General features: G+C 41.1%; 1 protein-coding gene across 1 annotated transcript in view; it reads right to left on the bottom strand.

The window, feature by feature from the left end:
* Positions 1-3285: 3285 nt before the first annotated feature.
* LOC122808181 (scavenger receptor cysteine-rich type 1 protein M130-like) overlaps positions 3286-25639 on the bottom strand; it is a gene marked incomplete at its 5' end in the record, with an annotated part of 311963 nt that continues 289609 nt past the window's right edge. Inside the window, 2 exons of the mRNA XM_044079149.1 lie at positions 3286-3314; positions 3783-4106. Of these exons, the coding sequence (XP_043935084.1) occupies positions 3286-3314; positions 3783-4106 (353 nt within the window). The remainder of the gene's footprint in view (positions 3315-3782; positions 4107-25639) is intronic.

The raw sequence follows: 25639 nt of genomic DNA, 5'->3' as shown, positions 1-25639 counted from the left end.
CCGAAGGGGTGCAAATAATGTGTTTGCAATACTCACAGGTACCACACTTTGTAGTCCCCCTATTATTAACTTTCTTTATCTGTTCATGGTTGCCCAATAGACTTTTTAAATTCCTGTTTACCTTGTAGGTAAAAGAAGGTTTGTTACCAACACATGTCCATAAGTCCTGATTACACTTGAACATGTTCCAATTGTTGTTAATAGTATTTTTAACAAAGGCTGAAGTTTCCCCCTCGATCAACACCATAGATTTTGTATAATCTAACCTATTATTATTCACAACTACCGGGGTAATCTCAGTGGTACCAAGTAGTGGTTTAAATCTGAAACCCCATTCATTAACCACCTGTTCCTTAATATCTTTTACAAACTTTAAAGGGTACCCCCTTGCTCTAAACATATCCATCAATTTATCTGTTTCAAAAATAACAGAATCAATGTCAGAACACATTCTTACTACTCGAACCATTTGGCCCTTCACAATATTTCTCTTAACATAATAAGGATGACAACTAGAAAAAGCCAAATAGTCATTGGAAAAAGTCGGTTTTCTATATATACAAGACTGAAAACACCCCTTATCTGAATCTTTGTACAAAAATACATCTAAATAATTGATATTAGAGAGTCCGAAGGAACCAGTAAATTTGAAATACTCACATTTATCATTTAAAAACTCCATAAATAGTTCATGATAACCATCTTTCTTCCATAAAATAAATAAATCATCTAAGAACCTAAGATAAACCAACCATTTATCTGAAAAATTACTCCGAAAAATAAAATTAATTTCCCACTTATACATAACTAAGTTGGCAAAAAGAGGGACACAGCTATTTCCCATGGCTACTCCAACAACTTGCCTAAAAAATTCCCCTTCAAACATAAAGAAATTATTTTTTAAAATGATTTCCATCAAAACCATAATGAAATTAATCATAGTATTACCCAGGTCTGTCTTTTCCAACAATGCCTCGTGGAAGAATTCTAAACCCTTCTCATGGGGGATGGAGGTAAATAAATCTACCACATCAATAGTGGAAAAACACACATTATTCTCATAATAATCATTTTTAATTCTTTTTAAAAAATCCCAGGAATCAATCAAAATATGGTCGATGGGAGCCAAACTTTTCCTAACAACCTGATCCACAAAAACCCCTAAAGGGTATGTAGCACTGTTATTACCAGCAACAATTAAACGGTAAGGTGGATCCCTCATGTTTTTATGTGTCTTGGGAATCCCAAAGGCAATAGGGATAGTAGGTAGTAGGTAGTAGGTAGTAGGTAGTAGGTAGTAGGTAGTTCAGTGTGTAAAAAATTATATATTTCTTCATTAATAGCACCTTGAAATAAAGAATCTTCTAATAATAAACTAATCTTCCTGTGTGATATATTTATTTCGTTCCTTGACACACATTCAAACCTAGTTTCGTCCTGGTACAAATTAAAGTGACGGGATCGGAACACAGGGCAAGCACTCTGCCAATTATAGTAAAGGAAAGGGGGGGCACTGATGGTAGGTGAAAACACAGTGTCAGGCCTCAGACATATGGAGTTTGGTCAGTGGTAAAAGATTATAATCATGAGTGGAACAAAATGCCAGGTGCACAATGGAATTGCACTTGTTGGAGGTCTTGGACCATAAGGGATTTAGCCAACAATACTTTAGCAGAACGGACAGAATTCTGGATGCAGTCTTAACCAAGGTGGAAGGAATTGACATGCCAAGATAAAGGCACCATAAGTAAACAGTGCTGATATCACATTGTGGTTCAGACTAGAGCAGACAGGTAAGAACATGTGGATAAAGAACATGATGTGGAATTTTAGTTGAGTGGATTATGATAAACTTGGGAAGAGGGTCATAGATTGGTTAGGACATAGGAATCAAACTGACATAATAAATGCATGCTGAATATGAAACAGGGTTGCAGTATTTACAGCTTATATCAATGCTTGAAGAAGCATCACTCTTGGTAATGTTTTCCAACCACCACATGTGATTGATGTTATGTTTCAGACCAAGTAATTTTACAGAGTTAAAAAGGATAATGCACCCAATAATTGGGATATCATCTTTTGGGAACTATGTTCTTCAACGATGTTGTAGTAAAGTCCTATTATATTATTAGTAGATGAAAATGTTGACAACTTTCAGCGCCATAAGACTGTATTTTAACTTATTTACTCACAATTAAAACACTGAAGATACCCAATAATTTCAGATGTCATTGGCAAGGTAAATGCTTTATTCTGGCCAAAATATAGATAAATTAGCTAGCATATCTTGTTACAGGTTACTAAGATTTTAATTTGGAGTATGAAAAGATTTTGCATTTTCCATGAAAAATCTACTTTATGTGGGCATATAGAATGTTTCCATAAATGTGTTTCTTAACTATAATCATTAAATCTTTATCTTGATAATGTTCCAAATACTAAAGTAAACTAAATTATGCATGTCTTTTCAGCTTGAGCAAACTTCTGCCTTTGATAATTATTAGTATTTTACCATTGCATGCCTATCATAAATATGTTCATGCCATCTCATATACAACTGTTTAAACAACACTGATATGTTTTTTTGCTGATAACTTACCCTGTGAGGGAGATGTAATAGTAGCTGTTGTAGGTAACCCTGTTTAATATTGAGAAAAGAATTATTACAATCAAGATGCAGTTCAAATCATTCTAAATGTGAAAGTCAATTAAACAATGGGTTTTTGGAAATAGTACTAGAACACAACGTATTTTATATTGTTAGAATTCTGTATGCTAAATAATGAACATGAAAATAGTTAACTGCTTGAATCAACTCATCTAGTTCAGCTAGTTGGATGTTTATTCTAAAAATCATAACTGGTGACATTATTTACTATCTGCAGTAGAAACAACAAATTTACATTTGCCTTAATTGAAGTAATTATTATATTTTCATTCCCAAACAGATGCCTTGAAATTCTATGATATTAAATCTTCCCTTACCTGCACATATTACACCAGCATCCTCTTTATGCTGACTGTCATTCTGCCCCCAGGGGCTAGAAAGACCCAGAGGAACAGTTCATTTTCCCTGCCTGTGATATCACCCAGCCAGTTTGGCCCAGTTCTATTTTGCAAGTTAGGCTCCCCAGCGACCATGAGAGGAAGTCAACATCTGAGCTGTCTGCAGACAGCCTGTGCGTCCTTCATATCCCATGAGTCATCACAATAAATCCTGCAAATGCCAGTGTTGCAATTTACAGTCCTTTTCTGATATTGAAAAGACTAGTGTTTTTATATTCAAGCTTCAGAGGCAACTGATGGATCATCTGAATATTATCAAGTAAACAATCAAACATATATTTGTCACAAAAGCACAATATAATGTATGTTCCCTGCTGCAGACTTCTAACCCTAGGACCACTGATGATATGTACTCAGAATTTAAATACTGCACAATATAAATCCATTTCTAAAATGCAGGTTTCAGTGCAACGATGATGAGCACACATACTTTTCTAAATGGAAAGAAGGAAATATGGGTTTTAGGATGTAAAGAAATGGTTGCGCAAATATTTCAATGAAAGATGAAGTGTTGCTAAATGTATGGATGCACAATAGTTGGTATTTCCCTGTACATTCCATTCCCAAGGATTTGTTGACACAGGTTAACAAAGACAGTGTCTCATTAGGTCTTTGATGATTTTCTATAATTCAAGAAAAGTAGAACAATATTGTATAGCAGCATAATACAAAAACATTCAGAAAAAAGTAAAGCAACCATTTTGTCATATTACCTGAGCAGGTGAGATGAGTTTCCTGTTCAGCAGAACAGGGTTTGTCAAACCAGGGTGAAGAAGGACATTCCCAGAGGGATGTGTGATAGCTTTGGCACTGAATTGTGTCAATAGACTTGTCATTCTGACTTTCCTTAAATGTAGGTGTATAATGTAACCTACCACTCATTCCACATCCTAAAACATGGCAAACAAGGCTGATTGTGGGGGACTTAGAATTTAAACCATTGGAACAGACAGTTCCCCATGTCCCGTTGTGAAAAAATACTTCTAGTCTTCCTTCGCAATGATGGTCTCCATCAGCAAGTCTCAGCTGTTTAAATTCTAAAAAGGAATGAATAAAAAAATGAATTGTGGCTTTTATTGCACTTGTCATATTCAAAATAGGCTGCAATCATTCATTTAATAATGCAAGCTTATATTTTATTCATTATATGAGAATTAATACCCCTTATTAGACAACAAAAAGCATCAGGAAAATTAGATAAGCAATCATAATTAGAAGTAAGACTATAAATTGTTACATGAAATATATGAAGTGCTATTGACTTTTGAGGGGGGAGAAAAAACACTTGTCAATGCACTCTCCCTGGAAGTCAAGGAATTTCTCTCCACCTGTGCTACTTGCCCAGTGCAAGCTGGTAAATTAGCATAACAGAGAGAAATTAGGATGGAAATACATGGTATAGCTGCAATGAGAAACACCTCATTATCCTGTAGTTACCATGTCTCTGAATCAAGCACTGTGCTGTCAGACGTGATATTGCTAGCATTTTCTTAGCAAAGGCACCTTACCTAGTTTTACACACACACACACACACACACACACACACACACACACACACACACACACACACACACACACACACACACACACACACACACACACACACACAGCAATCTCACAAACATTTGCTCATTAAGAAACAAGGACCCCTCCAACACTTGCTCAGACTCACCTATACACTCAATGTGTAATGGCTGTTTGAATTAAATTTGACATTTCCTCATCAATCCATTCTAGGTATAGCTGTTTATACTTAATTAATCCATATTGCCTGTCCATCAAAAGACAGATTTGAAGGATTAAGTTGTGTAGTGATGGGGATTGTCAGTGTCATCAACTGAACTGATTATTTGGCTTTTTAGGCATTTCATAATTTTACTGCCCTTTGTCTTTAATTGGTATTCTAGTTTAACTTATTCATTAATGACAATCTGCTTCAACCTCCTGTTTATGTCCTTAAACATATTGATACCTTTTTTACTTACTATGTATGTAAGTTAGCATTCCAAGAATGTCTCAGCTTGCCTCCATCATATATGTTAGGTATGATTTTGCTTGTTGATGTCCCTTAGGGAAGGTCAGAAATAAAGACTATTTGGTTTATCACTTGTCACAAACCACCAGTAATATATTAGATTAAACATACTAGATTTGTGGCTGTTGTAACATACACATGATTTAATTAGCTGACACATTTATTTATTAGTGTAAATGTATATAGTGCTGTATACAGGGGTTACTTATGAAAGCCTTCTTGGATGCTGGTGGTCCTGGGTTCGAATAGGGGTGTAAGTAATACTTTTACATGTGTGTATGAAACTTTTAACTATACTTGGTTATATTGCTGCTGTTTAGCATTGCTGCACATTAGTGCATGCTGAACACCGTTGCCAATAATTCTTTAAAGAAAAGAAATGGGGAAGACAGGAAAGTGGTGAAATGGGGAGCAAGCAAGGGGAAAGACAAAGTGAAAGGGGGCAGGAATGTGCAGGAAGGATGTAGGGAAGACCCATAGCTATCAATTTCTTCAAACAGTAAAATATGATGACATAAGCAAAATATTAGCTGAATTCGGACTGTCGCCTCCAGATACAGTGGTAACCACAACACTCTCATGTTTTCTAGCCAATTGGACTGAATTAAATGTGTCAAGTAGACATGTTTGCGAAATGGAGAGCTATATATAGGACATATTTTTTGGGGGGTCCCCCCTTTTTTTTTAAGATAGAAGAATAGTGGGGAAGAGACATAGATATGTCTAAAGAAGGTAAGTTGGAAGGTGAGGAAAGAATTGCTGAAAGGATTTATGAGACAAGACATATGGATGGTAAAGGACACAACAGATGGGTAAACACCATGGTTGCAGTGAGGGTGGGGACCTTACGAACCTATGGACATCAAGCTGGGTGACAGAATTGAGTCCTCACCCACTGGACTGTCATCACTGTACCCTCACTGCACCAATTGCTGCAGTTGCTGATGTCTGCATCTCCTTCTATTATTTGGTACAATGATGACAAGCAGTGTCTCCATCAAGTATATGTCTGCCCCCAGAGTGTGGCTCAAAACCCTATGGCAGTTCGCCTCGGGTATAAAACCACGATCTCTGCCACTGATCCTGGAGGTAACCACAGGCCTGTCCTCCAGGGTAGAACTACATGAGGGACGAGGTAAGTAGGGGCAGCAGAAGGTGTGCTACCAGATTGTGGCTCAGATGTGCTGCTCCTTGGTGCCATAGTCATTAGACTGAGGACAGGTGGATCTTGTGGGCCAGGCCTTCCCTGCTGTCCTATTGAGGCACACAAAGAAAAAACATAAATAAATATATAAAAAAAAGAGAAAATAAGGGTTAGGGTGAGAGGAAAACAAGGGAGTACATTAGTAGCTTCATATGTGACAGATAATACATTGATGCAATTATTTTACTCTATTTGATTAACTTTATGTGTAACACTACCAGCACTTGGCAAAAATAAAGTTATCACTTGTGGCACTACTAACCTCATAGCAGATGCACAGTATACTACAGATTGCAGAGAGCACTCCTTGATGTGTGCATATACTGTACATATATAAGTTCCAATTATATTGATTAGTTTACAGCAGGGTATTCACTGGGTTAAAGGTTTGGCGTTACATTCCAATACTGATGAAAAGTTAACAGAATTGTATATTTGGTAAGTGTGGTGTTTGAAGCCACAACCTCCGACTACTCTGTAAGACTTTGTTGTTGTTTTTGCCTACAGAATAACTCATGCATACTTTCCTTTTTCAGTTGGCAGATGCATGCTCAATGTCATACCACTGTATAATAAACCAAAAAAGCAGTCTTTACTTTTATTGCTATAAAACAGTACTGTTTGGATGCATGCATACCGCATGTGTCTTGCATCCATGACAATCTTTCCTCATAGGTTCATTGATTCATTTTGTTGTCTGAGGTGGCTTTGGATAAAAAAAAAAAAACACAACAGAATACTATGATGAATACCACTTCTAACCAAATGCAACTTATAACTCTTACAAGTATTGTCTGTAAGTGAGATTTGGGGTGCTCCCAGTCCTACATTTCTTGATCTAGTGTTTGAGGGTATCTCTCTTCCTTTTCTGTAGGACTGTGTAGTGATTTGTGCATTGTTCTCCAGTGCATGGGATATTGGTAGCACTGGTCAAAGCCCTGGCAAGCGTATTCCATACATCAAACTTGTAATCCAGCACATGATAGTCCCTCTGCAATAACTTGGGCTCATATTTATTCACGAGGAGTCCAACAATCAATTTTGACTCCTTGACACTCCATCTTTGAGCATGGAATTTCAAAACCTCTGCACGAATGCCTGTCATGCCTACCACAGATCAAGACCGATGTAGAATGATGTTTTACAGTCAATTCCAGGTGTAGCACTTACTGAGAATGTGCACGTTTTTTGAATTTGCAAGATTTAAAAATGTTGTGAGCTGCTTAGAATTGCACAAACATGGCACTGACGGTGCATACTGCATGTACTGCACTCAGCATTGCGCAAACGATGGCAAAAAAAAAGTGAAGAATACTTGAAATTAGTACAATCAATTGATGACATACTAAGTAGAACTTCTTAGCACTCATGACATACATCTACATTGGTACTGAGGGCACACTCTGCACTGGGTAGACCATTTATGCAATTTCTGCAGTCCCGTGCTTAGCTCAAACAAGGTTAGCCTATCTAAACCTGTTTGTACTGCATGTAGCATCATGCAAACAATGGTCCAAAAAATAATAAAACAAAACTCAGACATGTCAAACTACTTTAAATTAGTAAAATCAATTGACAAATATACACAGTAGAACATGGAACACATTGCACATCAGATATGTGTACAATGCACATTCAGAAAACAGGAAGGCTGCCTTACCTGTGTTTTTTCACACAATCACCTTTGCAGCAAATAACCAATGTCATTCAGCATGCAAACAACTGCAACACAATGTAAAGTGAAATTAAAACATTCCTATGTTACTTGTTCAGCATTTATCTGTGCAGCACTCTCAGACATTCAGTGTGTAACCCATTCCATAGCACTGCACTTAAAATGTGAAATGATATTACCTGGGAATAATATGATATGCAGCTGCTAATTCATGAAGGTAAGCTTGGATGGCACAAACAAGCATAGACTGTTCTTTTAGGGGAGGGGGAGCAAAGGTTTGTTGCTGCTATGACACAAACATGAATATGTTGCTCTTGCTACTCTCTGTATTTTTCCTCCTGCCTGTTGTTTGATCTTGTGAGGGTTGTGAAGTCAGAAACTGCAATGTGCATTGCTACTGTCTAACAGCTCTCTGTAATGATCTCCCTATACAATTATATGGTGAGTAGGAAGAAGGTGTTAGGCCCCTTGGTGGTGAGTGTGCTATGGCTTGTCCCCTAGCCAATACAAGGACATATTGAGCATGCCTATATCTGCCTACACCCACAGCAGCTGGTGGTTCCCCATCTGACTCCCCAATGTTCTGTGGCTGTTCTGACATTGACACTGTTGGGGGATGTGTGTCCCCTCCCCTTGTTAATCCTGATCCAGCTGTTTCATCAGGATTACGTTGTGTAGCATGGCACATACTTTGTGTACATGTGTGTGGAGGGTACTGCAGGCATCACACAGATGTATGCAGGCACTAGCGCTATGACTGCAGCAGCCAAAAATAAGCTATGTGACATTTTAGCTTGGGCACACATTACTTCGGGGTACTGAATAATACACAACAATATCACACTGAGGTCACCTACAAACACACAAACAACAGTTAAATGTTTCAGCCTGCCTGATTCCCTTCCTTACTCACATACACTCACCAACCTTTTGTGTCAGCCTAGGCCTCCTGGCTCCCATACAACACCCTATGCAAGTGATGATAACTGTGTCATAACCCTATTTTCTATCTTTTGGATTCAGAGATACTAAAGCTATATGTCTGATGCACAGGGTGACTATCTGCATTAATATCAATTTTTTATCTCAATTTGTCCTGTTGAACTCATAATTGTACCTGACAGTAATACTGCACTTAGCCAGTTAGACAGCTGCTAGCATAATGACTTCACTACTTTATAGTGGATGCTTCTGTAAGGGATGTGAATTCAAATAATGAAATGTGTCTCATTAATATATATAACTTTCTATTTAAGGATCGTTTAGTACAAACTTATAGTGCACATCCAAAGATAACCTATCAGATTCAGAGCTCGGGATTGTATTTCAGCACTGAAAACAAATCTGATCAGAACAGTAATACTGTATGTATGTATGTATGTATATATATATATATATATATATATATATATATATATATATATATATATATACATATATATATATATATTTTTTTCAATATAATATTCAATGACAGATATCATGTATGGCCAAGATTTGTCTAGCAAGGACCACCCATGTCCAGGATAGACACAAGAGTGATCCATGGCAGATAACGTTTTCACATCAATGCATCCAGCCTGTGCTTAAACATGGTCATGGAGGTGCTCTGCCTGAAATGGATTTGAAGCCTATTCCAGGGGAGTGACAACCTTTGAGAGATGTAACTATCTCTCCAGTATGTCCTATGTATGTCATAGTGTACACTGAGGTCCCCTGGAACAGGTGATTCTAGACCAATATGAGTTACAGATGTGCAGCATTTTCATCACATTATGGCATATATAATCTGCCTCAAAGCTATCTGTATGATACTGCATACAGTGACAACAACTTCAGTCTGTCCATAGAAGACACATGTTGGAGACCCTCTGACATTTTATTAGTTAGAAATCTCTGAGGTCTGTTGAGCTGCTGCAGGTGTCTTGTGCAATACATACCATTCATTAATAAGCCTGACGACGGATGAGTAAAGGGAATTGATAATATATTTCGCTATTGATGTAATGCCTTTACTAATCAGATGCAAGATGTAGAATGCCTTCCTACCCACAGTAGATAGAGGTTGTAGTTGACATGTTTTCCAAGATCTATCAATATAGAATTGGTGAGTAGTGTATTCTTGGATATTTTATAAGCAGGAACGTTGTTATTGCCACAGGGTATGCTGATGCATTTTTGTGCAGTTATTGTAACACCATGGCTTTATTAGCAGTCATTAGTGTGTGTACTCCCTGTTTGAATAGTGCTGACACTGTTAGGGGATTCGGTAATAACACCTAAGTTGCAGTCAACCACAATAACGGTTTGCCACAGAACATCTGTTTTATTCTGAGAAGTATATGACAAAGAAGAGGGACCACAGCACTAACACTTCTGTTATCACACATGTGACAGGTGTGCTGCTTGACATGAAGTCTCCCACTTTGACTGAGTGTTTTTGATCTGTGATCCCATTTGCAACCCACCTGATAACATAAGATTTGATATTCACCTTGGTTAGTTTCTCACTGAGACAGAGACAGGATTGTGTTGAAAGCCTTGGCCAAGCCAAGATAAGATGTGTGCACAGCTTTGACTTTGTCTGTGTCTCTGGTCACATTCTTGAATTCCACCAGGTTTTGCAGACACAGGCTACCCTTGAAAACAGCTAACTGGAACAGCTCTAGTGTTTGGAGGTCACCTATGTCCTTGTGAGTGATGCATGTAAATTCTTTCCATTGCCTTACAGCTGAGGTTAGATAAACTTATGGGTCTATAATTACACATGTATGTTGTTGATTTTCCCTTGTGGGGATCGAAAATGGTCACTATATTCCATTCAGTGTGGACAATGTCAGTACTCAGAGTGTGGTTGAATATGGTGCCAAGTGGAGTAGCTCAATGCTTAGGCACATGAAGAACACAGCCCAGAATGCCACCTGGTCCCATGGAGACTGTGCTCATAGTCTTGGAGATAACTTACTCTTTGGAGATACCACAGGTTGGAGGTGATGTTTCACACATGGTTTGTAGTAAGTTTGGTGGTGAGAGTGGGGACACTTTTCAGCCAATCATGTCTGCTAGCAGGTTTGGAATTTGCACTGGGTCAGTGTGTGCAATAGCATCCACGATTAGTTCCAAATACATCTGAGTTTTATATATATATATGTATGTATATATCAGTTTGCAGATGTAACTGAAGAAAGCCTTATGGTTATCCCTGAATATGTTTTCTAAATTATTTGCATAGTTGCTGTGCGAGGATTTTTCACTGTTTTATTTGCTTGTTTAGGCTGAGGATGTGACCTTCTAGTACTGGTTTCTCAATGTTGTATTTGTAAACAGCAGCTTCTTTCACTTACTGTATAATGTAGTAATGACAGACATCCACCAGTATGGTTTGTATTTTCCTGACAATCTTTCTGTGAGTGTATCAGGCACATCTGTGTGTATACATTTGTGTAGATGTTTAGACATGGCATCAGAATGTAACTTACTATAGTTGTCAATGTCCTCTTGGAAAATGGAGCTTGGAAGTTGATTATACCATTCCTTAGGAGGGTGTAGTTACCTTGGATGATGTTTTTGAACCTGATTCCTCCTTTTGGGAGTTCAGTACCTATGTCTACTTTAAAACATGCTGCTTTATGGTTGGATTAACAGTGCAGGCAGTACACATGTGCCATTACATTGTTCATTCATATTGGTGAGGAACAGGTCTATTATTAGGTATTAGTGACTCTTGTGGGGTGGTGCACTATTTCTTCCATGGCATTTCAGTTTACAATCTCCAGAAAATATTGTGCAAGTGAGTTCATCCTCCTTTAATTATCCCAGTCAATGGAGTAATAGTTTCACTCACCCCCTGACTAGGTGGTTTGGTTCTACTTTAATCATTCCAAGTACATATAAATAGGTTGTGTAGACTTTCTTGTTAATGGAAGGGGACCTTTAAATGGTGTTAGCACAAACGGGATTCCTAGCCACAGTAGACTGGATGTAGTATAACTACATATAATTATCTTCTCATACCAGTCTTGACAGATACTTATCTTCAATGAAAATAGATATGAAACCTCCTGTGGTTTACATAACTTCAGTTTGCTGTCTGAATGTTTGGAAGGCATTGTAGCCTTGCAATGCCTGAGTGCATACTGCAGCCTTGAACAGGTTTCTGTGACTGCACAGATGTCAACATCTTCAAACAGAAGAGTGCTTACAAAGAGCGCAGTTTCAGATGTGAACTCCTAGGGTTTAGCAGCATGATCCTTACTTTGCTGGAGGTGTATATTTTCACACTGGAAATTCTGCTTTTGTGACCTTGCCTAATAAAGGGATTATGGTACAGTCAAGTGCCTTAGCCAGCAACCAAAATCCCACAGGTGCCAGGTGAAGTTGATGTCTTGAAAAGCACCATGCTCCATTCACCATGTCATCCCAAACTGACAGGTACAAATCTTAACATCCTTAACTCTGCCACCTGCTGTTCTAACTCCTGTCTTTTTGTCAGTGCCCCTGACCATCCAACCCATATAACATAGCTGGTCCCACTACCCTCTTGCAGACCTTCCCTTTCTCTCTTACTGATACTCGTCTTTCACAAATCACTCCTGACACTCTTCTCCATCCATGACACCCTGCCTGCACTTTCTTCTTCACCTCTCTTCCACACTCACCATTACTCTGAACTGTTGATCTCAAGTATGAAAACTCATCCACCTTCACCAACTCTACTCCCTGCATCTTCACCATTCTTATATCTTCCCTGTCATTCACACACATACATTCTGTCTTAGTCTTGCTGACCTTCATTCCTCTCCTCTCTAGAGCATATCTGCATATCTCCAGTGTTTCCTAAACCTGTTCCCTACAGTCACTACAGATCACAATATCATCTGCAAACATCATACTCCACAGGGACTCCTGTCTGATCTCATGTTTCAACCTGTCCATCACAATTTGCAAATAGATGTTTAGTTATCAATACTCAAACAGAACTGGATTCAGTCAGTCTGACTCCAGCATATTGTGCGGCCAACCGAACTGCAACAAAATAAAAGCAGAACTTGTCACTTGTTTTGCTCATTACATTACATTACATAGGCAACAGAGTCAAAAACATCACAATACTTTCCTGAATTAATTAGAGGAAAAGAATAAAGCAGCATTACTGAGTTTTTCTTTACTAACTAAAAGCAACAGCTGGACATACCACAGAGCTTTCCCTTCATGATAAAACAGTGCATAAAAGCCAATGCATGATGTATGTGCATACATTAAAAGTAATGTCACTGCTGTCTGTCTTATATAGGATGAGGTGACATTTATCAGGTTTCCAGGCCAGTGTGTGACCATGGCCTGGTGGGATGACTACATATCCAATAATCTGATATAGCTGATGACATCAGCAGTATCTGTTGAAATCAAGAGAACAATGTCCCATAAGCTTCTGTAAAATGGTCTGTGTACCGTCCACTGACAGCTCAAAGACATACGCACCCAGTTGAATGCAGTGAGAACAGAACTCCTACCTATCTAAAGTACACAGACTACAGAACACTGTACTTAACACAAAGTATCACAACAACACATCTGACTTTTACAGGACTGCAAGTGAACTTATAGCAGATGACATCAGCAGACCATGTTGGACACAAGAGGTTGGCAGGGTTGCATTAAATGGATGCGTAGGCTTGTGCAAGTCCAACAAAAGTGGAAAGACATGCCATTGTAAAATTAACTGTGGGATACACACTTCTGCTCTTCTGCATAGACACACACACACACACACACACACACACACTCAGTTGACTGCAGTAAGAATAGAACCCTTACCTATCAAAGGTACACAGACTACAGAACACTGTGTTTAATACAAAGTGCCATGGCACAAGTCTGACCTTTACAGGACTACTGGTGAACTTATAGCAGTTCACATCAGCAGACCATGTGGGAGACATGAGTTTGGCAGGGCTGCATGAAATGGATATGTAGGCTTCTGAAATATCAAAATACTGGCAATCTATGTCATTGTAGAAGTAACTGCAGGATAACACACCTACTTGGCTGATTAGACACACACACTCAGTTGACTGCAGTGAGAATAGAACCCCTACCTATCAACATGCACAGAGTACAGAACACTGTACTTACTACAAAGTGCCTCAGTACAAGTCAGACTTTGACAGGGCTGTAGGTGAACTTATAGCAGGTGACATCAGCAGACCACGTGGGAGACAAAAGGTTGGAGGGCTGCATGAAATGGATGTTTAGGCTTGTGCAATATCAAAGTGCTAGCAATCTAAGCCATTAGGCAAGTAACTGAATGATAACACAGCTATCCTGCTGATTAGATACACACACACTCAGCTGACTACATTGAGAACAGAATCTCTACCTATCTACATGCACGGACTACAGAACACAGGACTTAATGCAAGCACCACAGCAGAAGTCTGATTTATAAAAAAGAGCAAGTGAACTTATAGTAGATGACAGCAGCAATCCATGTGGAGAACAACAGCTTAGGAGGGCTGCCTAGGCAAACAGTGTCATAGCATCATATGAGGGTACTAGCTGAATATCTCTAGGCTGCTTAGAAGCCTAGCTGTGTGCCAACAGAACTCACCTTATTGAGAATAGCTGGATATTTGACTTTTACAGTGCAAGGTTATGATCAACACCAACTAGCCCTGTCCATAAAGGAGCACTCAGTATTATATAGTAGACTTTGTAGTGTGTTTGATATATGTGTGGTAAAATTACTGAGACCCCAGGGTTGCAGTGCTTGGTGGTGGGTGGGCTGACACATGGCTGTATTTTAAATGTATGAAGTACAGTTAGATCAGGCCCATAGATTGCAGTGCTTACCCTTGTATTTTTATGCTGTACAAAGGAAGTGTACACTAAACAATAATAAGGCATCATATATACAGTTCAATTGTGCAGTGAACAGTGAACTGCAGTTAACAAAGTGCATGCACATGCAAGATGCACCTGTTTGCGTGTGGGTAAGCAGTGCACAAACGCAAGCCACATTGCTAACATCTCACAGCTAGTATTATTTATCATATACTTGCTACTTCAACCCAGTACCATCTGTACTCCAGGCCAGGTATTTGCGATAGCTAAGAACAGTAATTGAATGTATCCATTTTCTATGTTTGGCTGTCTTCTTCTAGGAAGTCCTATTTTTCTCTGGTTCCACAGTGATGCTGTTCTCACAAACAAGATAAGATAAGCTTAGCCCAACCTATGTGAGGTAATACTGTTTTAGGAATGTGGTGTATCATGCAAAACTGAATTAAAAGTAGACATGCCATTATGTAAAAAAAATAAAAATAAATAAATAAATAAAGTATAGAAAATGAAAATCAGATATTTGCAAAACTATTGCATTATAATCCCCAGCAGGTAGAGTCATTCAGTGGCAGGTTACAGCAGCTGCTAAGGAGAAAGGCCTTGGTGTAGTCAAGTATCTACAGTACATGCAATTAGATGTATGTAAATAAGCCAGGGTTATTGAATAACAAAAAGGGCCACCGTGTCCGCAGGTACAAACCATGGTAGGGCTAGAAGCATGTTAGTGTAGGCAGAACAGATAGCTGACATCAAAAGGAGGCATGTCACTCCATGTTTAAGTGGATTGGAGCTTAGCGGTGCCTGTTTGCGCTCAGCTAAGCAGGGGCGTGTCTAAGGCTGCTAAGCTCTGCTTAGCCCCATGGCACATTTCTTAGCAGGTTTAAGAAAAGCTAAGTGTGCCCATATTCAGCAGAGGGTCCAAACTGCTGAGCAATATTTTCACTAGCACTGCAAGTTTTCGTGGCATGCTGTGGTGCTTAGCAGTGGAAGAAATTAAAAATAAATAAATAAATAAATAAAAGGAAATACCCTGGGAAAGCCAATCAAGTATAAATGACTGATAAGCTCTGTTCCACTGTCACTGGCCCATTCAGACCCCTCAGTAATATACCGGGCAGGTGATATGCATCATAGTCAGCCAAATACACAGGCTGCATCTGCACCACACCAGTGTAAAATATGCATACACCCTTCAATCTGATTTTTCCCACATACTCTGCACTATTTGAGTACACACTTGGGAATTTTAACTGACAATACAATAGCAGTTGCTGCTGCTGCTGTGCTACATCTGTATGTACTAGAGGCTGAGGTCAGTGCTGATGCTGATGCTGACAATAGGCCTAGACTGAGAAGGAAAAGAGTGTTCAGGCCAGGGTAACCTTTCATGGGCTACAGGAGCTGGAGATTGTAGAGAACTACAGGATGGGCAGGAACATACTACAAAAACTCATTGAGCTCTGCCGGTCTCACCTCAGACCCAGAGCCAGCAGAGGGGGACCCATCCCAATGGAAACAAAGGTATGTGTAGCCTTAAGAATACTAGCTACAGGTACTTTCCAAAGACCTACTGGGGACATGATGGGGGTCTCACAGGCATCCACATCCAGGGTACTCCACCCGTTCCTGGATGTCATGCTAACAAATGCCAGCGAGCACATTTATTTACCCCTCACCCCTAAGGAGAGGACCAACAATATGCATCTCATCTACCATGTAGCACACTACCCAAAGGTACTGGGTGCCATAGATTGCACTCATGTGCACATCAAAGCACCACCCAGTGAGGAGGGTAGGGTCTATGTCAACCGGAAAGGTACCACTCTGTCAAGTGCCAAGTCATGTGCAATGCCCAGGGCATTATCATAAATGTGTGTGCTAGCAGCCCTGGGAGTTATAATGACTCCCAAATATGGCACACATCAGAACTGTACCAGACATTTGCCAGGGAGGGACACTCTATATGGGCATCTACTAGGGGATGCTGGCTACACACTGGAACCGTGGATGATGACACCCATCAGAAATGCACACACTCACCAACTGAAGAACACATAATGAAGCACACGCACAAACTAGGAACATCATAGAGCATGTGTTTGGGCTGCTCAAGTCACGGTTCCACTACCTTGACATATCTGATGGAACACTGAAGTACTCTCCAGCCACATGTGCACACATGCTCATAGTATGTGCCTTGTTACACAATATGAGCCTACAGAAAAGGCTGCATCAGGAACATTACAGGCAAGGGACACACAGCCCCCGACCAGTGCCAAGGTCCCCAAAGGCACAGGGGGACTTGGAGGATGAACCTCCTGAGGCTCACCCTGGAGGCAGATGTAGGTGTGCCCTGTACACAATGGCCTTGTCAAAGAGGCAATGCATAGGACATGCACTGACAACCTAGGGACACAGGGACTGACACTTCACTCTGACTCACATGCATAGTAAACAGGATGGCAGCCACACCACACAACCTGCACCTTAACATGTATAGAATATGTATTGCATCCCTCTGACAGAGTCAGCCCTGAAGCACTGTTCTCCCAACTGCTGCTGGTGCAAGATAAGTCACTCTTCTTTACAAAAAATGAATGGAGTAGTAGACTGTGGTAGCATTTGTATGGACCTGCTGCATGTATGCAAGTAAAGGGAGTGGGCTACTGGGATAGCTGGAGACGACTGACAGTCATGTGGACAACAGGAGCCCACTGCCCAATACTGCCTGCCCTGTGATATGCAGTAGGGCCCAAGCAAGCAAAACCCACTTCACTATGCGAGGGAATTACAAACACTGGTGTCACAGGACTAATGCCTGACTGTCAATGCTAGAGTCCACTATCCTCAACACACCTGTGTTCCTATACAATTGCAGTAACAAGTATGTTTGCAAGGTAATACCATATGACCACACAATTGCTGGGCTGTTCCAATCAACCTGGTGACATGTACCAGTTCCCCAATATACAAGGGTCAATGTGCTATGTATGTCTGTGGTTGATAGTGTGAGAAAGTAAACTGTACTGTCTGGTGGCTGCCGTGGCTTAGTGAGCTAAGTACATAACTGAGGTTGATAGGGTACATGGTTCAAGACTGGCTGGGCCTACTATTCTGCATGTGAGCAACACCTATGGCAGGAGTTCTACAGACTGTCCATATGTCAGTATTTTTTACTGCAAGAAAGCTGGACACAGCCAGAGACAATGGAAGGACAGGGGGGCACAGATATGGACAGTACACAGCTCTGACTAATCTAGACAGTAAGAACAGCAGGTTGTAATAACTCAGATTAGCACCAGGCTGTAACATAACTATGTCACTACTTACAACACATCAGTGGGCATCATCATACCCATTGAATGTGCAGAGTGTCACAGAATGTTCACATTCTTGCCTCATATTTATAGTCCATTTTACATAACATTGCATTTTTCTTGTAAACTTGTAGAAAATCAATGAAGGCTGACGTGAGACAATAATGACGGGCAGTTGAAATGCACAGTTCATACCCATCACAACATTCATACTAATACAAAACCTGAATTCTACCAACTGTCAAACCTTGTTAAGAGCAATATGTAAACCTTGCCCCTATGTTTGTGCCTGTGTCTGTGTCCCATATATATATATATATATATATATATATATATATATATAGATATATATATGTGTGTGTGTGTGTGTGTGTATATATGGTTTTGTCCAGATGCCACCCTCTAAGAGGTCAAGAGGTATGGACACCATGTATCCTTATATTGACAGTACAACACTCTGAAGACCAGACATATGGGATGCAAGGCTGGACATCTTGCTAAACAGGTATAGTCAGAGATGTGATGTCTGTATCCCAGTGTGTGGTGTTACATCACATACCCCAGTCACACTATAACCACAACTACATAGAGCAGCAACTGTGGAGAAAGCCAGGAACTACAGCAGGGCAGGACAAAGGCCCACATATAGTGAAAGGGGGGAACTATTAGCCACACAAATGTAGAATGTACAGAGTAGAACAGTTTGCGCAGTAGCATGGGTTCCCTGCAGTGTATGCAGTCAGTAACTCAAATATCTGTAAGTGGTTCCTCACGTCTATCCATAATGGTCTGCCACAGACATACTGGGAAATCACAGTGCTATGTTAAATGTACCAGACATATTACGCAAAATCCTATACAGTCTACTACGGTCTGTACACACCCTAGGTAAGAGCCAGATATTACGGACAGCACACAGGCAGGAAATCCCTCAGGCATTATATCAGGTAGGTGCTGGACTGTTTAATCAGGTTCAGCAGACAATTGGCTGTAGCACACAAAATCCCGGCCTGGACTACAGGTAGATCTTCCCTGGAGTCCCATTGTAAGTACTGATGGTCACAATGGGCATGCTCCTACACCTAGCTAATTGCAGGCCATGTCTGAATCCTCATCTGACTATAGAACCGAGATGTCCATATTTTTTTGTGCATACAGACAGCTATGTATATATAACTGTCACCCCTATCCCCATCAGACATGACTACCCTTATCTATCAGCATGTGGCACATATAAGCTATATCTGGATCCGTACAGTTGTATATACATACAAATATATATAGATAACACACACACACACACACACACACACACACACACACACACACATATATATATATATATATATATATATATATATATATATATACTTATTATGACTGAAAGTTCATTTGACTGAGCAATTCATTTGACTGAGACCAAAACACTGAAAGTTCAAAAGAATGAAAACTCATTTGACTGAAACTCATGACACTGACACATTAAAGTAAAATGTATATGCCCTTTTCCCCACTGTAGTGTGATCCTAGAGATAGTATATATAGTTAAGGGGGTGTGGAGGGCACAGCCTCCCACATTGGGGGCTGTGGGGGCAATGCTCCCACATAGTTTAGGTAAATATTGTTTTCTGCAAAGAATTATTCATTGCAGTTATAAATATCCATGTGTATGGTTTAACATGTATAAAGTATGTGGGGGGCTGCACCCCCTACACCCTCATGGGCCTGTGGCCACCTAACCCCACCATTGGCTTACTTTACTGGACCTGCTGATGTCATCCACCATAGAGGCAGAGTTACACACTCTCCAAATGCATAAGCTCCGTGTGTGTGTGTGTGTGTGTGTGTGTGTGTGTGTGTGTGTGTGTGTGATGGTTATACCATTTTGAGGGCCTGTTCTACCCCAGTACCTCCCCATTGGCAACCTACATAGGGCCTACTGATGTCATCCACCTTAGAAGCACAGTTAGACAAGCTCTAAATGCAATAGCACTGTGCCACATGTGAAAAGTACATTGATCTATAGTGTGCAAAACTAGATAGGTAGGGGTTCTAATGCCAACGCTGGCAACTCTGTGTGTGTGCGCGTGTGTGTGCATGTGTGTGTGTGTGTGTGTGTGTGTGTGTGTGTGTGTGTGTGTGTGTGTGTGTGTGTGCATATCCCCTTGTAGCTGTGTGGCTGCCTTACCTGTGTTTGCGTGCTATGTTCAGACAATTTTAAGGGTCTGTGCAAACCTGTTAACCCTCCAGTTGCAACCTTTACGGCACCTGCAGATGTCACCCACCTGATCAGTATTGGCAGACACTGCAAAAGCATATAAGCTCCGTGGAACATGTGATATGCATATTCCGCTATAGTATGTAAAATGCACTAGGTAGGGGTTCTTCCCTCAAATAGGGCAGTTCATGAATGGGTGTATGTATCTTCTTGCTGCAGTGTGACTGTGTTAGGGCCACCACCATAACTCTCAACCTCTTAGAGCAAGAAATCTGTACAAAGCCATACATAAAAGTGGGACAAAGGCCAAAACACAGGAACAATTCTTAAATATTGCTCGTGCAAACATAGATAGTTGATAGAATAACAGGTTGTGCATTAGCATGACATTTTTGAAAGGTATGATGTCTGAAATTCAAATGTGTTATTATTTCCTAAATGCACTCTGTAATGATGTGCCACGAATTATCCAGAGAACCACAATGGCATGAAAAATTGACCAAAGCTGTGAGGCAAAAATATAGGCATTATGCAGAAATCTGTGCACTTGATAGGTGTGGTTACCACATGTCCTACCCTGCAGGTTACAGTCCATGTTTGGCCAGGTGTGACCTGTGACAGCAACTAAAATAATAGAGAGGTCCCAAGAGAGTAGGACAACAATCATTTTCTAAAGGTGTGTAAAAGTTGCATAAAGTAGTTATTTTACATCAGAAATGCCTTAATGTTAGGAAAAATAGCATAAGCTATGTAAATGCTACAAAAATAAGCTATCATACTGGCAGACCAACAGAAGTCCTGCCCTTTGCACTTGCTGTGGGTATGGTTTGTCCTGCCAGCTGTCACGATACTACAAGAAGTGTCATCCATTGCACATTTGGTAAGCTGGCAAACCTACTCTTTGTTGCCTATGTGTGTGCAATATGTAAACATGTTGAGGTCCTGTGAGCACCTTCTGCCCCAATGACACACATGTATGTAAGCATGAATGGTAACTGGCTCCACCTACATTTGTAGGTACTACCTAAGGCTGTGGCTACTGTAAGTTTTGTGCTGTCTGTCATTGACCCACCAAATGATGTTAACACATTGCAATGGGGTCATACATCGGGTATAGAATGGAGCCAAGGTCCTGGCCTCCAGCTGAATGCAGAAAGCAGTACCTGTATACCATACAGCAAGGACATGACCCCACTATTTCTCACATCAATGGCAAACCCATAAACACACAAACTGCGTTGACAAACCTGGATACTCAGGTTGATAACAAAGTTGCAGTCAGCCATCAAGTAGCGGCAGTGGTCAGAAAATACTTGTACGTGGTTCACCACAAACATAAGGGAGTGCATCCAGAAAAAATGTGGACATTACCCCTGTATAGTCCTCAGTCAGTAGAAGTATGTAGCTATCCAGACATCTGTAGCAACTGGAAAACCCATGGTAATACCCACAAAGGTAATCCATGTCCTCCAACACCTGTTCCATTCAGACAGCCTCGAATCAGTAGCGTCCCACTAGGTATCAGACAGGTTGGCCAGAGGTGGGCTGTGACATGTTTGTATGGCAATGCTGGGCCCTACCTTTCAACAGCTGCCCCATATATGTGAGTTGAACTACTCACTCATTACCTGTATGACGGGCCTGAATCTGATATGTGACATCAACAAAACCTGCTGGAGAGACAGGTTTGACTCCCAGAGGCTGCCTTGTCTAAGGAATGCACTTCCCATATATGTCAAACAGATTACCATTTAGGCCCTCATCAAGTGCATCCGTGATGAGTGGATGGGAAACCACAAATATGTCCCAGGGGTTGCACCTGTGTCCCTGAATGACATGATCAACTGTATCAGGATTCTAGTCTGTACCCTGATCCTGTGTTACCTGAACAATCTACACATACATTGGAAGATGTACCCATGGCAGCACACAAATGGCCAGAGATCCATCTATAAACACCTCGGTGCAGTTAGGTGCTACCCCCACATAAGGTGAAGGTCTGTTGGAGTTGATATTAGACAAAATGGGTAACCACTGCAGCATTTCTACAATGTCATCCTCTGTTGCAATGCAATCATCATGCAGTCACATTTGCAGTCACCATTTCCTGCAATACCCATCTAGCTAGGGTCAGACATACATACAATTCCAAAGTGGAATACAGCCTCCTGGGGGGTGGCATACACAGTTTCACAGCCCCTGACCCCTCTGTAGTAACTGGCAGCAATATCCACAAATACATAAACGTACTATACGTGCATTTGTGTAGATACATGTAATCAGGTATACGCAACAGGACTATGTCATCCTCTACAGCATATGTAAACCTGTCTGGTGGACATCTTCAATAAAACTGTCTATAATAGGGATGACATACTGCTGTCCAAGACAAAGTAGGCGCATGTGTCCATTTTGGAGCAATGTCTCCATAGCCTGAACAAGCAAATGAGATCACTACTGGAAACCTGCAAAGCAAACCCCAAGCCCACAATGTTGGCATCCACTACAGACAATCATCTCCCCTTCTGCACGCATGTCTGCAATATCAGTGGAAGAACTTGGATCTGCTCAGTTGTGGTGGTCAAGGACAGCAGATATACCTCTGATGTAGGTATAGCATACTTGATGCACGAGACAGTCAGTGTAGTTGTCACCACCTGTCCCTCCAGCAGTACATCAGGGCATCCCCTGTACCTGCCCCCTTCTCCTATATGTACAGAACAGGTCACCATTGCCATCTCAAAGTCATGTTATACAGCCACTATGGGTGCCTATCACATCGCAGGATGCATCCTACATGACCCCAAGCATGACCTTGCAAAACCATAAGGCACTATATACAAACAAGGCCTGACTACTGCCTTTGTCCCAACTGAGTGTAGGACAGACACTGTCACCCCATTACACTAAGGTTGTGCACCCACCAATCCAGCACATTATAGAGCCATCAGCTTTCCTAGGCTGATATGCATGGCCATGGCAGGGTTTATCATGAACCTCATTAACAAGGCCATTGGCGACCTCCACACACTCTGTCAAGCACAGTTAGGCCTTGTCAAGATGGGGATCATGTCTGTTACAATTGGTTGACCTCTCTGAGACAGTCACCAAAGCCATAGATGGGGGGGGTGACAGTACACACTGCCTTAGCTAAACACTTTGACAGTATTCCCCACTTGGCCATAATAGACATACGCTCCCACCTAGGCATCAGTTCATATGTTACCAGATGGATAGCACACTGGCGCACTGACAGGACCCACCTAGTGCACATAGGGGAACACCCCCAAGTGGTAGACCCATAACTAGTGACATAACCATATGTTCTGTGTTTGGGTCTCTGTTATGTGTGATTTACTCTTCTGAGGTGCATTGCACAGCCATTGGGCTATGGCTGACTTTGTCTGCAGAGGACTGCATGTTGGATGCTGTCACCAGATTCCCTAGTGATGTGGACATCTGCCAAGAAGGTCTCATGTGGACACATGAGTGGTGCCAGACACACACCCTTAGGCTGCATACCATGACATGCAGCATCATCCCCTTTGGGGACAGTGACATCACCACATATTATCACAGTACTAACAACATCCTAAGCATGCAATCAGTCAAGAGTGTTATATGCACACAGGTCAATGGCAATATGACATTTGCCCACCATGTTGCTTCTGTTGTAAGGAAAACCTTCTTCATGGCCCACCTCATATATAATGGTATGTCAACCAGGGACATGGGGGTCACAACATCCCTGCATTCCCCCTAATATGGACCATTAAGGAGTATAATGCCCCTGTCATCATTTATCTGGCAAAGCACATGCAGCAGCTGTGGAGATCGCAGAAGTTCCCCAGCAGGGAAGACCAGGGTCACACACATCTACCATACTCAGAGGGTCTATGTCACATAGTCGAAGTTCCGTAACTTTGACTGCCATATGTATGAACACATATGTCTGAAGTTACAGAGCTTTGGCTATGTGTAAAAAAATAAAAAATAAAGGGAAAACAAAATAAAAGGTTGTATGCAGGGGGCAAGCCCCCCTGCACCCCCACACCCTCCGATCTACAAATATAGCAACTCTGAGGTTGCGCTACAGTGCAGTAAAGGGAAAATTTCCTTTACTGCACTGTAGCATGACCTCAGAGTTGGTATATTTAAAAAGCGGGGGTGTGGGGAGCGAAGCTCTCCATGTGGGGGGTGCATGGTGGCTTGTCTCCCTGCTTACAACCCTCAGGTATGCTCTTTTTGTTTTTATTTTATTGTTTTACAATCAAAGTATGACAACTTTGAACTTATGGTTTCGACCATATCATGTTCAAAGTTGTCATACTTCAACTATGTGATAGAGACCCTACACAGATTAGCCATCAACAGGACTTTGCGGGTAAGATGTGTGTCCCACACACTCATCCAGCTGTGGAATGGACACCTTGTCCACATCAGTCAGGGTAGACATTTACACATTTTCAAGTGAGACATGGATAACTGGATGGTTAACAGAACATACACAATAGGGATACCACTTGTGTCCTTGTTGGACTCTGGCATCAGGTGCTGACTTGCATACATATGGGCTAAATTCTGTGCTAGGCTTATGAGAGCTTCAGGGCCAGTGGCCTAGTAACTTTGTATGATCCTATGTATACAAGTTCTGGCCCATGTGCTGTAACAGACTGTGTTGTTATGTGTCCAAACCCATCACTGCCATCTATTGTGTTTCTGTCCCCTAAGGGCGACATCCCAGTACCATGTCATCCAGCCACCATCGGAGATATAGGTGAGTGTTACTACAACTGTATGGTGACATTCCAGCAACATCTGTGCTACACATTTACAGACAGCACTGCAAATGTGGTGTAGGTTATACTCCTTGTAGGTGTCAGAAATCCGCCATACACAGATGCATGCAAAATGTGTACATGTGCCTGATATATGTGGACCCTCCACCAGACAGTTGTGGTTATCTGGAAGACAGCTGGACAATATGTAATTTTTGCTCGCAGACAGTGGCTTATCCAGCTGTCACATGCTGGACCCCTCAGATAACAGTTATGGTACTTTAATATCTGTTACTGCATTCATTCCCTTACATGGTATGCTCGATATGTATACTCTGCTCCTGAGGCAGAGCATGTATCCCCCCACTACTACTGGCTGTTACCTGCTGTCCTGCTGCAGGGGGTCAACAGGAACTGTAACCATAGCTCTCAAGGAACTGAGATACATTTATGGAGTACACAGTGACCTAGCCAGAGTACATCAGGAACAGTCAGGGACA

This window comes from Protopterus annectens, chromosome 8.part0 (genome assembly GCF_019279795.1).
Source record: "Protopterus annectens isolate FY-2018-M chromosome 8.part0, PAN1.0, whole genome shotgun sequence".
In the NCBI taxonomy this organism is placed as follows: Eukaryota; Metazoa; Chordata; order Ceratodontiformes; family Protopteridae; genus Protopterus; species Protopterus annectens.
The sequence above is the reverse complement of the archived record's forward strand: the minus strand, read 5'-3'. Positions and strand labels throughout refer to the sequence as shown.